Consider the following 16,226-nt stretch of genomic DNA (forward strand, 5'->3'; position numbering starts at 1 on the left):
ATTAATATTACTGCTGCCATACCGCTTTTATGCATTGAATTATACTATGTCCTGTAGTTCTTTATGGTTGTGCTAATTTTTAACTACTTTACATACTGTTGGGAAGTTTAATTTACAGCAATGCATCATATTCTACAGGATCATCACCGGTGTGGAAGAAGTACTCAGATATTGTACTTTCGTAAAAAAAATAGCAATACCACAGTTGGGCAGGATATCGGTACTCCATACCTTTAAATGTACAATATTATTGAATTTAATCGTTTGTACAGACGAAATGAGACATTTGTGACCAAGTCGAGCCAAGACCAAAAACCGCCCACTGGCCGACCAGCAGGAGGAAACTCTCATTTTACATCTAAACAGTACACTAAAATGTGTTTCTGAAAAAATGTTAGGTGAGAAATTGGCAATGCAGTAAAATAATTGTGATTCCTATTTGATCAGCACTGCCTAGTTTTGCAGTTTGACTGCCGTTTACAAGCAGTCATTGACACTGTGTTAGAGACTCCTCAGCTCTGATTGGTTGTTTTCCGTTTGCCATTGGGAGCAACAGGAGGAGGCAGGGGAATGCTTCTTCCGCAGATGATCTTATTCACGTAGTACTTACAGGAGATATTGACAGCTTAAGCAATTATGTTATTTTTAAGTTATTTTTCATTAAAGTTACTGTAGCTTTAATGCTGCAGCTGTTAGGTGAGGTATTCTGCCGTGTAGCTTGTGAATTTCACCAAGAGATCAATAAAGTCTTATCTTTATCCATAATAACACATCCCAATTTGTGATTATATTTTGTATTTTTTAGCTTCATGACATTTCAACAGAAAAAAGAAATTCAATAAAATAATAGTAGTGGTCGTTCAGGGCACATGTGTATGAGTGAGTGTGTGTGTGTGTGTGTGTGTGTGTGTGTGTGTGTGTGTGTGTGTGTATTTATAACTGAAAAAGAGGAAAAAATGAACTAAAAATAGATTAAAAAAAACCCACCTCAGGGCAGCATCCATGGCACCGCGGGGCTACTAACAATGCATTCAGACCAAAAAAAGACAATCCGGCGATTTCTCGCAGGGTTATGCGGCGGGGGGGCGGGGAGTGTCAATGAAACAGCCCATTTGTGTGACGTCCTGTTGTGTTCTTAAACTCCCCAACAAAGCACAAGTACACTTTATATGTCACAATTACTGTTTTCCGTCAGATCTTTTCTAGATGTCGATGTTTCCGACCACACTTGAAGACAGCTTATTTCACAGGAGAGAGAGAAAGGAAAGAGACGAGCGAGACATAATGAGTGCTTTGTTGTTGCAGGAAACATCCAGCTCCTGGGCAGTTCAGTGCTTGCTTTTCGCTTGAGTCCAATTTACGGTTACATGATTGGCCACCGCAGCGTGACGTGGGTTAGCGTTTCTCCAATAGTTGAGTCGGTTCTTAACATTTCGCCGCAGGCCCGCTGCGTTTTTTTTGCGTGCCCCCCCCCGCGGCAAACCCCGCCGCAGCTTAAAGGCACTACCACCATTCAAAATGAATGGATTACTTCCTTTTTTCTTGGACTGTCGGACAGCCGATGCAGGCTGTCTGAACGCGGCCTTAGGCTCAGGCAGAGGTCAGCTGGGTTTGGCCTGCTAGTCACACAATTATAGCTGATGTGCTCTGGACCTGCACCCAGACCCTTGGCAGACTGATCTCATGAAGTGGCGTATGTATGACATGCCAATTCGTATGCCATTTTGGTGTGTTATCAAGATGCATACTCGCTTTTTAGCGTGTTTATCAATGCCGTTTGGCCTCCATTGACTTACATTACCGGGGATTGTGTCCCGCGTGTCACGTTTCCTAAACTCAACCGTCGCTTTCTTCTTTTCTTAAACCCAACCGGTTATACTTTTCCTAAACCCGTCACGTTTCCTAAACTCAACCGCTGCTTTCTCACGATAACACGCCAAGTTGCGTGTATGTTTACGTCCGCTGTATACAGCGTAGACATACACACGGATAGCTCAAAACGCATACAGATAACACGCCACTTGGCTTAAGAAAGTGTATGTTTACGCGAAGTCACAATGTCATGTTGCCCTTGGGAAATCCAGACTCCTAAAACACACTCTGTGGGATTATAGAAGGTGTTATTGTTGCACTCATATCATGTAGCTTTGAAAGATCTTTTCTCTCACATTCTGCTTTTATTAACTTCCTCACGGTTATTTTGGTTGCTGGTGAACATCACAAATTTGACTCCAGCAAGAGGATTTGTGTTTACTGGTTGTCCAGCTTTTCAGACTGAACATCATGTTCAGGTCCATGCCATCACCACTTTTCTCCCCAGTTCCCTCTCCTTCTTACATACAGTGGTGGACATTTACTTAGTACACTTACTCAAGTACTAAGTCCAATTTTGAGGTACTTGGACTTTACTTGACTATTTCCAATGTTACTTTATACTTCAACTCTACTAAAAATTCAGAGGGAAATGTTGTACTTTTTACTACACTACATTTATTTGCTAACTTCAGTTACTTTACAGATTAATACAAAATGTAATCAACACATAAGTTATGATTTATAACTACAGGTTAAGATAAGACTTAATTGATCCTCTGGGGAAAATTCACAAGCTACCCAGCTGTATACAGTATAAAGTAATTAAGATTAGTTCCACCTTTACCAGCTGCAACATTAAAGTGATAACATACACAAGTGGAATAAAATAATGCATCCCTAATTATGATCCAATAATTATATTTTTTTTTCTGAAATGGGACATTGTGCATAATGAGTACTTTTACTTTGAGTACTTTGAATATATATTTGATCCTACTACTTTTGTACTTTTACTTAAGTAAAATTTTAAATGCATAACAGAGTACTTCTACACTGTAGTATTGTTATTTTTTAAAGGAATAAGGATCTGAGTACTTATACCACCGTACATACAGTACAAATCTAGCAGAAAACACAGTCTCCAAACTAACTATTGACTTCCATTTAAAATGAAATTTATTTTTGACACATTTTACTTCACACTCTGTAGACCAAAGGGGATTTTCCAGTCCACAAGGTTGTTTTTTAGCAGACAAGACCTCAGTGTCTCTACTTTTACTTTTATACGGGGACAATCCAAGATGGATTTGGTCTCTTCATTATTTAGCTCTCTTTAATGGCAAAGTCCCCCCCCTTTCAGACAAGCAATGCTCAGTCAGGGATGCAATGGATGTGCTGACACCTGCTCGAACACATAGCGAGGAGAGATGTGTAAAATGGGCTTGGCTTGCCAAAGACACAAAGGTCGAACCAACATTGCTGGGCACTGCACTGCCAGAGGTGCACATTATGGGGCGTCGTTGGCAGCAGCTGTAAGTCACAAAAACTCCTCGGTCCAGTCATGATTCAGTCATTTTTAAATGAGTTATAAAGGTGTTTCAAATTAATTACACAAAGAGGCTGCTAGCAGCGCTTATTAGTGCTTTTGTATCTAATTACAGCTGGTTATGAGTTTATTCAGCATCAATAAATCATATGTAACAGTGTGAGTGAAAGATTGAAAGCGACACTGACTTCCTATATTGTATGTGAGCTGCTCAGACATCCACAGCTCCACATATCTTCCGATCAACGTATCCACTTCCAAATAATTCTCATTCGCTCACCCCCCCACCTTCTCTCGCGCTCACTTCCTCTTTCTGTGACTCTCACACAAACACTTGAGCTGCAGTTTAGAGCCACATAACTGTGCTCTGTGTGGATTCAACACTTAACTCTAGAAATAAGTGCTTCTTGGGCAGATGGATGTATGCGTTTCCTCCAAAATAGAGGAAATACATGACATATCCAGGAGTGAATCATTCCTTTTAAATGTTTACTTGATTGTAGATGGAATCCGTCTAGCAAGCGTAATGGTATTTAAAGAAAGACAAAACTAGCATGAACATTGTGAATACTGCAATATATGTATTTTTTTTGCAACATAAGGCATTTCTGGATGGCACTACTGATAAATTAGATTAAAAAAGTGTATTTTTATCTGGTTTATTTCATAATTAGGACATTTTATCTTAACTCATTAGCACTGTTAGCATCACTTCCTTTTTGTCTTTCGGGCAATGTTTTGCTACTTCTAAGCAACATTTTTGAAAAAAAAAAAAACTTCTAGAAATAATGTGACTAATGATAAAAATCTAAATAATCCTCAAACAAATAATATTTCCCATTTGGTAATCAATAAAAGGAGAATTAGACGCTGCTACATTATTACATTACATACTTTACATGAAATAATGACGTATGTAATGTTACATACATTACATACGTCATTATTTCATTACGATTGAAATGCTTTTTACAGTTCCTCCTTACATGAACAACTAGTCCTCATTACTAAACAACAACATATGTCATAATCATAATCAAGGTTTGTTTAAAGTGCCCATATTATGAAAAAAATCACTTTTTCTGGGATTTGGGGTGTTATTATGTGTCTCTGGTGCTTCCACACGCATACAAACTTGTAAAAAAAAAAAAAACATCCATGCTGTTTTGAGTGAGATACGGGTTTCTGAATGTAACCTGCCTTCAGTCTCCGGGTGAGCTGTTCAAAATCGGCACGGCTTTCTACGTAACTAGCCGAAACGAGGTGGCTAACCGTAGCATGCTAGCGCTAGCATTCTAGCTCATTCTGAATGGCAAAACACTGCTATAACACACACTAGTTCACCATAATCTACAAAATAACTACTTACATGTCCCTATTCTGCAGGTATTCCACGCAAAGTTGGAAGCGTGCCTCGTTTAGAAGAAGTCTCCCGGCTAATCCTGCCTTGTACTACTGAGGTGGAAGACACAAACAGCTAGCTAGATGATGTGATCTTACCTAGCTACTGTGCATGTGCGACTGCCAATAAAGATGTTACAGCAGTCAGAGGTCTCACTCTGTAGCTAAAACAGAGACCTGAACACACAGGGTGAAAAGAGGAGCTGCAGCAATGTGCAGTACAACAAAAATATGGTGTTTTTTGAGAATTAAACCATGTAAACCTATTCTGGTACAACCTCAAAATACAATTGTGAACCTGAAATGAGCATAATATGGCCACTTTGAGTTTAGGAAACTAAAACTACTTGGTTACGGTTTGGAAAAGATCACGTTTATGTTTAAAATAAACTAATGTGCACGTAATGCACGTGAACTGCAGTTTGTACGAACAAACCATCCACTCAACCTCAACCTGAAGACTTTTTATGGCAGTATTACAACATTACACTACCACCTTTGCTTCTAAGATACAACAGTCATTATTTGCAGACAAGACACACATCAGGAAATGGAAATATAGATCATTTGAATCATTCAAACAAACGGTCCCGCTGTCATTTTTCATTTTATGCGTCCCACAATTGCTGTACGACACAACACAGTGGTTTATGGAAGTGCAAGATAAAACAATTAGTTTATCTTCCCTTACTAGGTAGGAATACACTCTGTGGAATGGGTATATGATGTGGAGAATTTGTACCAAATTGGAAGGGACAATTGGAAGAGAAATTATAATTTTATTTACAATATTTTGCAGATTTTTAAAACTGGAAGGGTGAAATGTTGGACCTTTTTTCTACCAGTATGTCACCTAGTACAAATGTTGAATTAGTAACAGCATAAAGGTGTAATTATGTGAGATAAGTTGAGTTACTTATACCAACCAGACTTTCATTCATTCAGTGGGGGAAAAATATTAAAATACAAGTAAACATCTGTCTGTCCCAGACATGCCATGAATGCAAAAGAACTGTAGTGTACTAAACTTTAAAAGAAAACTTCATAGTCGGTATCATGACCTCAGTAAACTGCACTACATCACCTGAATTACATTATGCTGAATCATTGACTATTGTTTTAATTTTCTCTCAGTTTAAATCATTGGAATTCCCTCTCTAGTCATTAAGTTAATTTATCGGTTGACTGCCTGATTAATCGCAGATCAATACATATTTATTTCAGCTGCATAATAAGACAGATAGACTTTACTGTACAGATGATATAACTGGACCTGTAGTAAGTGTAACATCGACACAATGTCATATTGTACTTATATTCTCATAAGCAGCATTCTTTCAGACAGATGATGATGTAGCGGCTTGGAAAGCAGTCCATCCAACCAGAACCACATGATTTGAAAAAAACTGGCTTTCCCAGAATGCTCCAGGCTTTGTTCGCAAGGAGGCTCCGCTGGGACTGGGCTGGCAGAGGGAGGAGGAGAAGGGGAGGGGGCACCACCAGAAAGAGCTGGCACATGCCCAGTACTGAGAGTCTGCCATCCACAGCTTGAGCACAGGCCCTTTCCTAAGCTCATTACTAAGCTTTACTCTTATGATTGTGAGCAAGAAAGTACAGCAGTGAAAAATAGGAATAAGAGAGATGAAGTTGTGCCGTGTGTATGTTGGAAAATGACGAACAAGTTGGACCAAATCAGGAGGACATCATTTCAGAACAGCTTGGCAGGCATGTTAAAGCATCAGTCAAGCAAATATGTTTACTACACATACTTATGGTTAAAACAACTGGATAGGTGATAACATGACTATGCTGATAAAATGAAAATATCCTTTGTTACTTTCAGTAAGCTAAGATACATATTCAGCGTACAGTACAGACATGATATCGGCGCAGATTTTCTCATCTAACTCTCGACAAGACAGCTAGTAAGCGTATATTTACAACAATGCTGAACTATTCCTTTAATGTAGAGCCAGAGTCAAAGTAGTCTATATCCACGACCTTCCACTTCCGTAATTGCTCCGCCGGATGTCACTCTTTTCGGCCAGATGCCCGTTACCTTACACTTTCTTTGTGTTGGAATTTTAAACTGCGGTGGATTCATGAGGACTATGGTTAACTGCTCCTCAGATCTCTGCAGGGTAAATCCAGACAGCTAGCTAGATCTATCTGTCCAATCTGAGTTTTCCGTTGCACGACTAAAACAACCTTTGAACGTACACCAAAACAAGTTCCTTCCCGAGGCTATTTTCAGCGGCACAAGGGGCTCCGTGCGAGGGTTAGCACCGCCCATGACGAATGTAATTGGTTTAAAGAAATGCCAATAAACCAGAGTACTTTTTTCTCCCATCCCGGGATGCTGTGTGGACTAGCCAGACCCTCCTTTGCAGCGCTGTGAAGGAAGGTCTGGCAATGCGAGACTAGGGTCAAAGCAAAAATACTGCCACTCCACTACAGTTTAGAGGTGAATATTGTACTTTACTTACAATTATGTGACGCCTATGATTGCTGGTGTTTTTCAGATTAAATACTTCATCTACAATCCGTTTTATAAAACATGACAATTTCTATACATGAAATTTCAACAGTTTATAAAGTAGTTAAAATTAGCTCCACCTCGACCAATTGAAACAGTAACGTCACCGCCGTTTCGCATTATGAGAACTTTTACTTTTGATACTTTAAGTACATTTTGATGCTAATACTTTTGCAATATTTACAATGCTGGACTTTTATTTTTAGTGTAGCCTAGTGGAGTATTTTTACATTGTGGTATTACTACTTTTACTTAAAGGGATACTTTTTCAACCAACTCTGTGTAATCTTTGCGTGGGCACGGCAGTGTGTTTAGATAAATGGTATTTGGGTTTGCTCTGTGGCCCCAATGCACTGAGGAGCGGAGCAGTGGAGGTCTGCCGAGATCACGTGGTTTCGCGTCATCTGGTGCATCTCGGCAGATGACATGCACAAACACCGTTCATCTAAACACACCCCCCACACTGCCATGACACAGAGCTGGATTTAATCAGCAAGTAAAGGATCTAAATGCTTCCTTCATTACTGGCGATGTGTACTACTGGCACTCAGCAGTTTACAACTTGCCTGTGTTTGCCTATAAATGTGGCATCTAATTTACAGTACACTACAATATCTGAAAAAAAGAAAGAAAAACATGGCAACATGTCAAATCCATAACCACCTAAAGCCAGAAATGAAATGAATACAAACAGCATTCTTTAAGTTTTATTTTTTCCTGCATTAATTGGCAGCGTTGATGTTTTTAAATAGAACTGACCCAACCTCTGCAACCCTTTGGCACTGTATCATTTAGTGCATATCACCAGCCAGACTGTAAATACTGCAGTACCGTCAGGGCTTACGATTCACATTATGATTTTGAACAAATGCAGAAGAGCAGTCACAACATAAAACTAACACTAAATTGCACTGAGGCGGATATCACTTAAAAAACTTTAGATATTAGACAACTTAAATCACTGCTGTCAAAACATATCCTCAACCATCTCACAGAAAGTAGCCTCACACAATGTCCCAGACAGCTCTAACATCCAGACAAAAAGTGAAGACAGCCCAGTCTATCTGAAGCACAATCTGAAGCTGGACTCCAGAGACAGTAGGAGGGCTTTCAGAAACTGCATCGGCGCTACTGGGAGCCCCTAAGATATGTGAGTGGCAGTTTTGACGCCTTCACAAATGCTGTCTACTTCTATAGATCTCTGTCTTTGAAGAAACATGGTTTCAGAAGAAAACCCAGTGACAGAAGAACAAGAGTGCCAAGCCACGGTTCACGAGGGAGCTTCTGTGAAACATCAAGGAGCAGACTCACGAGAAGGGAATTACAGATGAATACAATCTGGCCAAAAGCCAGTTCAACAAACGCTTAAAACACACCAAGTCCCAGCACAGGACCTGAGAGGAAAGTCAGTCTGCCATCAGTAACTCAGGCTGAAAATAGTCCTTCATATATACTACTCCCCGACACTTGCCAATGACATTTAATTACTTCTACATTGCCATCAGTGTCCCTCTTGCATCACCTTGATTGGTTGCCAAGTCATCGTTGACTTTGTTGAACTAACCTTGAGTCTCCCTGACCATATGCTGCCTCCCCAATGGGCACTTGGCACAAGAAGACTTCTTTGACCATCTATTTACAGTGACTGATTGCTCAAACCTGAGCTATTCTGTGTAAATCACTGACTAATGTGGTTAACTGGGTGAAAAAACGATTCCCACAGTACGTAAACATCTAGTTAAAGTTTTTGTAATTAGGTTTATATTTCTTTATGTACAATTCAATTTAACTTGCTCAATTATTATTTTAGAAAGTTGGGAATTGCATCAGTATGCTATTAAAAGTTTGTAAAAAAAATGGGATTGTTTAATATAATCAATATTCACTTTTTGCGTTGTAACTTATTTTCAACTTCCAATAGTTAATTAAACAGCTAATCCACAGGCTAATAAACAGCTCACTGCAAATGCCCAACACTTCCAACACCCTCCAACAATAAGAAGTGAGAAATTCAGAGATTATTGACAAGGTTCAGGCGAGCTTATTGGGTGCAGGGAACAAGGCTGTTTACCACACTTTTGCACTGTAAACAGCTCTGTCTTTAGAAAAGTGAGATGACGACATAAGATCCATGAGTGTGAAGGCTTATCAGACGCTAAAACCCTGCAAAGCGATTTATAATACTATGAGAAAGGGTCTTTCAAGCCTTGAAAATGTCTTACGTTACAAAGTAATCTTTCAGGAATGTGTTCCTGTCTGTATTTGATTGGCAAATGCAGCACCTGGGACTGCCTTTTATTATGCAGTCCTGTTGTCTGTCTGACTATGGCCAAACAACTCTCTGCACACTGTAGCAATCACAGGAAAATATGATGTTACCTCTAGTAGCTAATCTGCATTTTTGCCTAGAGTACACCAGCAGCAAATCAACAAAAAGCTCCAAAGGTGTGTCTGCGTTTTAGCTAGGGCTGCACAATTAAGAGCAATGTTATTGAAATCGCAATGTGGACTACTGCAACATCCAAATCGCAGGGGGGGCGCAATGTTTGTTAAAGGCAAACAATGTGTCAAACCATTCTTTTTATATATTTTTTCAATGAAAATTAGAATAATGATACAAAAATGATGATTCCCTCCAATATTGTGAATCTTATTGCAATCGCAATATCAGTCAAAAAAATATTATTAGATAGATTAGATATTTTCCTCATATCGTGAAGCCCTCAGCCACGTTCTTTTCAGACGAAAAATGATCCTTCTATTTAAAAAAGAAATGCAGCCGTCTACACACATCTTTACGCTTCAACATTATTTTCTTCCGTTTAACGCGTGCAACTACAGTGATTGTGTGTTGAGCTCTAAGCGCTGCCAAAACGCAAGTGACCCTACACTCAATACTGTGCCTGAACGCATCCTGTGTAGACACTAGACAGAGGACTGCTGCTGCTGCTGCTGCTGCCTCCTGTGTAGACATGGGGTAGCACAAATTCAAATTAAGGCCAGTCATCGTGTAAACCTCAGAGTATCTCTTACTTTTCCCATGAAAAACCCCCGCTTGACCCCTGCTTCAGTTACTTCATCAGGCAAATTTGTGGATGAGGGATACAGTCAACACAGATGACATTCTGGGCCAGATGTACGTACATTTGCGAACGTAGCGTTATCAGCGCCATGGCCAAACCGCAGAAAGCGCACGCTGTGATACTTCAGCTTACGTCGTATTTACCAAACCTGCAGTTCATCGGGTAATCAGCACCATTCTCCGCCCACTATACCGGAAATTGCGCTGTAGCAAAGCGTTAAGTACTTGTGCTATGATACGGCTGAGTGCAGACTGCGATATTCCCACTGCTGATGCTACGACTGTTTGAAATGATCCTGATGCCAATATTTGTAATGTAGCGAGGAGTTTAACAACTGCTGGAATGGAATGTGAACGCTGAGTCGGAGATTCAATGTCATCTTTGATTTCTTCCAGTAACTGTAATATTGCATGGCTGCTTAATCTGTAACGCTTAATGATTTCGTGTTCACTCAACTGAAAAAATCTCCTTGGCCTACGTCTACGTCTTGCTCGGATTACTGCTGCCATTTCACCTGGAGGTATATGCGAGGAAACCTGCATCCTGGTTTCCACCTGCTTTTAAGAGGCGGAGAATTTCCACCGCAAAATAGAGGTGCACTTTCACGGGCGGTTTTTGTACATATCGCGGAATACATAATTAGGCGCACTTTACGCTTCCCCTCCCATCTCTTTATTGGAAACTCCCACTTTCCCCATGACCCTTCAATGCATGACAGGGAAAAGCGCAATTTGCCATTTTCAGTTCCCGCGAAAGGCAGTCTGGCTTTTACCTCAGTGCGACCTGTTTGTACATACCTCGCCATACTTTTACATAATACATACACTTCAGGCGTGAAACAAATACGCCTGAAGTGGCCGCAAAAGCGTTAGTACATCTGGCCCTCTGTCTCTTAAAATCTTGACACTTTTTTTATGTCGGGATTCTGTTTGCTGACTTCACCTTCCACTTTCAACACCATCCTGTCAGCCACGAATAATCCCAGCTAAACTTGACCCATTTAGGCTTCCAGTTTCCTTAAAGATGAAAACATTTCCATGCATCTGGGACTCTTCTTGTCAGACAGCCTCTCTACAAACACAACTCAGTATAGGGCTGTAAGTATGCTACTATGATATTCACTAGCAATTTTCTTCATCTTTTTTTTTTTTTTAAACAATGACTAATGCAGTAAAATGCACATCACAGATTAGAGAACCAAAGCCAAAACTGACGTTTAAAATTAGCTTTTTTTTGTCGGCTACAAATCTATTTCATTTACAATGACATGAAACAGAAAAATGTTACTCCTCTGATAGATTTCAATCTGTACAATGATAAGTGTGCCTGCTAGATGACGCCACAACCTGCATCACATCATGTTGTGCCACCAACAAATCTCACACGTTGAAATGAAAACTGACTTCCAGTAAAGTCTGCCAGATAATCTCTTCTAGTCTAACCATTCAGAGCCTCTTCCAATGTCTCGCTGCATCCTGCAACATCCTGCTGGTCTTGTATCCTGTGTGTCAGTATGTAGTTTTACTGTTTAAGCAGGGCTGTGTGATATACATAAGAGAAATATCACATCATGATATTTTTCAACAGCTTCTAAGTCCATTCAAATTAAACACACCAACAAAATTGTTATCCGTTGTTTCAGGAAATGTCAGCATTTTTTAAATGTAATTCTCTACAGGGAAACTAAAACATGTCTTGCTGCAGACTCACTGGCCCTTTGTTCATTCCTAACACCAATACCATTCCAGAGAAAGGAGCCAGGCCTCAGCTCAACTGTTTTGGAGCAAGTTATCTGTTGGCCATCTGTTTTGATTTATGTTCATTGGTACCTTGAAATCTGACCACTACTATCTCTCATGCATAAGGCAGTGGAAACTAATTATAACATGCTATCACTGCTCTTACCTCAAATGTAAAACACCATCAAACTTCCTTTAATATAGTTTTTTAATTGGTAGTATTAGGGTCAGGTTTAGACCACCATTTTGTTAGTATGGCATTCAGTCCAACAGCATGGGATCATACTGGTAGGTGCTAACATAGCACACATGCATATCACTAGCATGTGTATAAAGATGGCAGCTTATTTAATTACCATTACTTAATGGAGTAGTTAGAAATTTAAGAAAATATGCTTATTCACTTTCTTACTGAAAGTTAGATGAGAAAATCAATACCACTCTCACATCTGTACAGAAATGTTACAGCCAGCAGCTGGTAAGCTTAGCTTAGCACAAAGAGTGGAAACAGGGGGAAACAGCTAGCCTGGCTCTGTCCAAAAGTAAGAAACGCGTTATATTTTGCTTGTTTAATCCGTACACGTGAACGTGAAAAAACTACAATTTATTGGCCGAGAAGAGTGACTTATTGAGTCCTGCTGATTGCATGGCTGTTCTCAGTTGCTATTCATACTTATACGAAAAGAAATACACTATTTCATTTGTACATGATCCGCGTAATGGTGAGCCAGAAGGAAGTCAGGTGACGTAGTATAAAGAGCGACAAAGTCCGCTAAGGGAGGAGGTGGGGGTGGGTGGATGGCCTAAACACCCAGGACTTTCAAGGCCCATGTATAAGAAGATTAGCCCGTTTAATCAAAACCACCATCTTTTCCTAAACCTAAGTAGTTTTGTTGCCTTAACAGGTTCTGCACTGCGGGGGCTTGTGCAGGCACACTGATCGCTCGTATTGCTGGACATTCATAGGATAGCGCACAAAATATTTTTTTGCATATGTGCAACATTTTGTAAGCTATCATACAAACAGTTGTATGAGGATATGTTGCACAGTGACAACATGACTCCAGGAAGTCACTGCTGCCAGCTAAGAAATAGTCCAGCACGTAAACCAAACAAATATCTTTTTACACCTGTTTTTGTATGAATTAAACAAACATGTTGTTAGTGAGTAAGAGATGTGCTGTGAGGTGGATTTTTGTACATTCAGAGAGAGCCAGGCTAGCTGTTTCCCAATGTTTCCAGTCTTCATGCTAAGCTAAGCAGCTTGTTGACATGAGAGTGGTATCGATCTTCTCATCTAACTCCCAGCAGAAAACAAATAAGCTATTCTCTAAAATATCGAGCTACTCCTTTAAAAAAAAAAAAAAAAAGCTCAATGATGCAAAGGCACAGCGGTGAAAGTTTTATTTGACTGTTTTAACAAACTTTGCCTTCTTTTCAAGCGTACTTTACACATTACACTTCGAACAGCAGCCTGTCATTAGATTATGCTGCAATTAGTATATAACTTAGCATTTATGACAATAAAGCTGCATAATTATTGTCAAAAAGCCTTCAACTCTGATGACAGGTTGGTGTGTTGATGAAATGGGGATGAAAAATAAGTCACAGTTGGTGTTAACATGCATTTCAGTGTCGCACCAGACTGGGTTCAGACACTAAATTCTGGGACGCAGTAATAAAAGAAGTAGACCAGCTCTCATATGTAATTACTGTTAGACTACGTTGTGAATTGTGACTCTCTGGTGCAGCCTGTACTGTAAGCCTTTTCAAAAGTAAATCACCTTGAGTGCAGTGCCGATACCAGACAACACCTTTGAGTCGATATTATTAAGCCACATCTACAGTATGTCTTCATAAAATGGAGAATTTCTGCTCAAAACAATCACACCCCACGAGATGTTCTCTGCTCCTTAATCAAATGTTTTATGAGAGGAAGTTTTCACATTGTGCTCGGCTTGAACCTGGCTGTCATCACAGGAGGAGTCAGACCTGTGAGCAGAGCAGTTTTGACTGGGTATGTGGGGGTCATTGGGATCAGTTACCAGGCGACAGCTTGGCACATGTCTCCCTCATCTGGACACGAATGGAAAAGCAAGGTTAAGTAAGTACATGGGTCAATACAGAGTGCTCAGAAAAAATAAGAACAAAAGGGATATTGTGCAGTGTGTTGCTCTAGGAATGATTAGTATAATGAGCCACTTGAATCAGCACTAGGCGGGCATTGTATGTACTTGGTGCATCACACACAGCACTGTGTGACCGTACCGTATCCATGTGCAGTGTGAAATTCAGCGTGTGAATCCCATGCATGCAGCAATGGGCTCTATCAATCCAAGAGTGCATTCTATCTGACACGTAATGCATTATTTAGTTACTTTTCCATCTTGAGGGCTTAGACGGTCACACCCCTCTCTGGAGAACTCAAATGGGACTGCTTGATATGATACAATGCACACATTTCCTTCCTCAGCAGCGGGGACGTTATTTCCAATGTGCTCATCTTTGTTTTATCACACAAATGAGCCTCGTGCATATCACAATACAGGCCTTTAAATCCACACATCCATATCAATTAACCCATCTTTGTCATGGTCAATCATTCTGGACCTTTTGTAGCCTACATCACTGGCATGTGGATCACATATCATGCATATATGAGCCAGGCCATTTCAAGACAATTATTGTTTGCCCTGATACGATTTAACCAGGGCTGAACTTTCACGTGACATATGTGATATGCAGCCATTTGTTAGGATGAATTAGCTCCACAGTTCATATGACCTAACGTACAAAAAAAAATCCCATGCGATTGCAAAAAGCAGCACCAATGAAGCGTGCACGGAGACAGCAGAAAGCATATGTGCGGCACAAGATATATTGCACTTCAACTCACCTTGAGCGGCCGTTCCTCTGGTGCTGAATACACTTGCTATCAGAGTGGCCACATACCAAATCATAGTACTATTGCCGACCAGCTTTTACCACGCAAAGTGCCCCGTTCAACCGAACTCTCATATTCGACCTTGCACCTCACGGTCTCTTAGCAAAAGCCCCTTTTCATATCCTATTTTCTTTCCTCGTGGCGTTTCCCTTCATCCCTTCCCTCCCCCGTCCTTCCATCCGCATCCTCTCCCGAAGAGACAGAGCACCTGCACCGCCGCGTTCGTAGTAGACGGAGCCGTTTTACGAGCGCATAGTGAAACCAAGTGTGAGAACGCAGCCACAGGTCCGCCTCTTCTGTCATTGGATTGGCTGTTGATTGAGGCTTTGGGGCGTGTATTGGTTCTCCGTACGCCCCGCACCCGAATGACAGGAGAGCGGCCGTGCGCCGATTCAAGGTGAGTTGGAGCGTGCCATAGTAGTGGAACCGCAGTATCATGCGCATTGACAGAGAGACGCGTCCACATCTTTAAATACCTCTTCTAAACTGGCCCCACGTGCACAATCACTGCCCATCATCCATTTACCCAAGCAGCACTTTTCTTCTTTTTTTTTTATTTGCCACATCAATAATGGCACCCTCCCGCTATTTATGGTGCAGGTTCACTGTATATGTGCACTGAAACAGAGGGGAAGCGAGTGGAGGTGTGTGACTCATCTGTCGCTCACCCATAGCCGTCGGCTGTTGTCATGTCCCTGTTAACAATATTAAAACGCTCTCTCTTTTTTCAGCTACCGCGCCGTGTCTGGCTTTATGTGATGGGTGTGGCGACAGATTACCGTTCGCCTGGTTTTTCCTCGATGGCCGCGAGCGCGAGGATGCAGCTCCATCACGCTGCCCACTGCGCACACATGGTTACCACTGATAAGGCTGCCTCCTTTTCACTCCCTCTGTTTTCTACATGCATGAGCACAGAGGGATCATAACGCCTGTGCGCATCTGGCTGCCCGACATCAGCTCTGATCTCACCTAAATAACACGGACACCGGCTGCTGTGTGTTACTAGAAGATATGTGATCTGTCGTTTGAGAAGAATTCGGTGAAGACTCGTCATGCAAATCGTGGTCTCTCAGCAGCATTTGTCACAGTTTTGTCTCTGCATCTCTGTCTGTCTCCCCCCTCCCTTTTTGTGAGACTGTCATATTCCTGTCTGAAATGAAAC

General features: G+C 40.9%; 1 protein-coding gene across 1 annotated transcript in view; it reads right to left on the minus strand.

Annotated features, from left to right (window-relative positions):
* Nucleotides 1-15,207, minus strand: part of igsf9ba (immunoglobulin superfamily, member 9Ba) — a 75,276-nt gene extending 60,069 nt beyond the window's left edge. Inside the window, exon 1 of the mRNA XM_078245943.1 lies at nt 15,017-15,207. Coding sequence (XP_078102069.1) covers nt 15,017-15,080 — 64 coding nt within the window. The 5' untranslated portion in view covers nt 15,081-15,207. The remainder of the gene's footprint in view (nt 1-15,016) is intronic.
* Between the last annotated feature and the right edge of the window lie 1,019 nt (nt 15,208-16,226).

This window comes from Sander vitreus, chromosome 3 (genome assembly GCF_031162955.1).
Source record: "Sander vitreus isolate 19-12246 chromosome 3, sanVit1, whole genome shotgun sequence".
Taxonomy (NCBI): domain Eukaryota; kingdom Metazoa; phylum Chordata; class Actinopteri; order Perciformes; family Percidae; genus Sander; species Sander vitreus.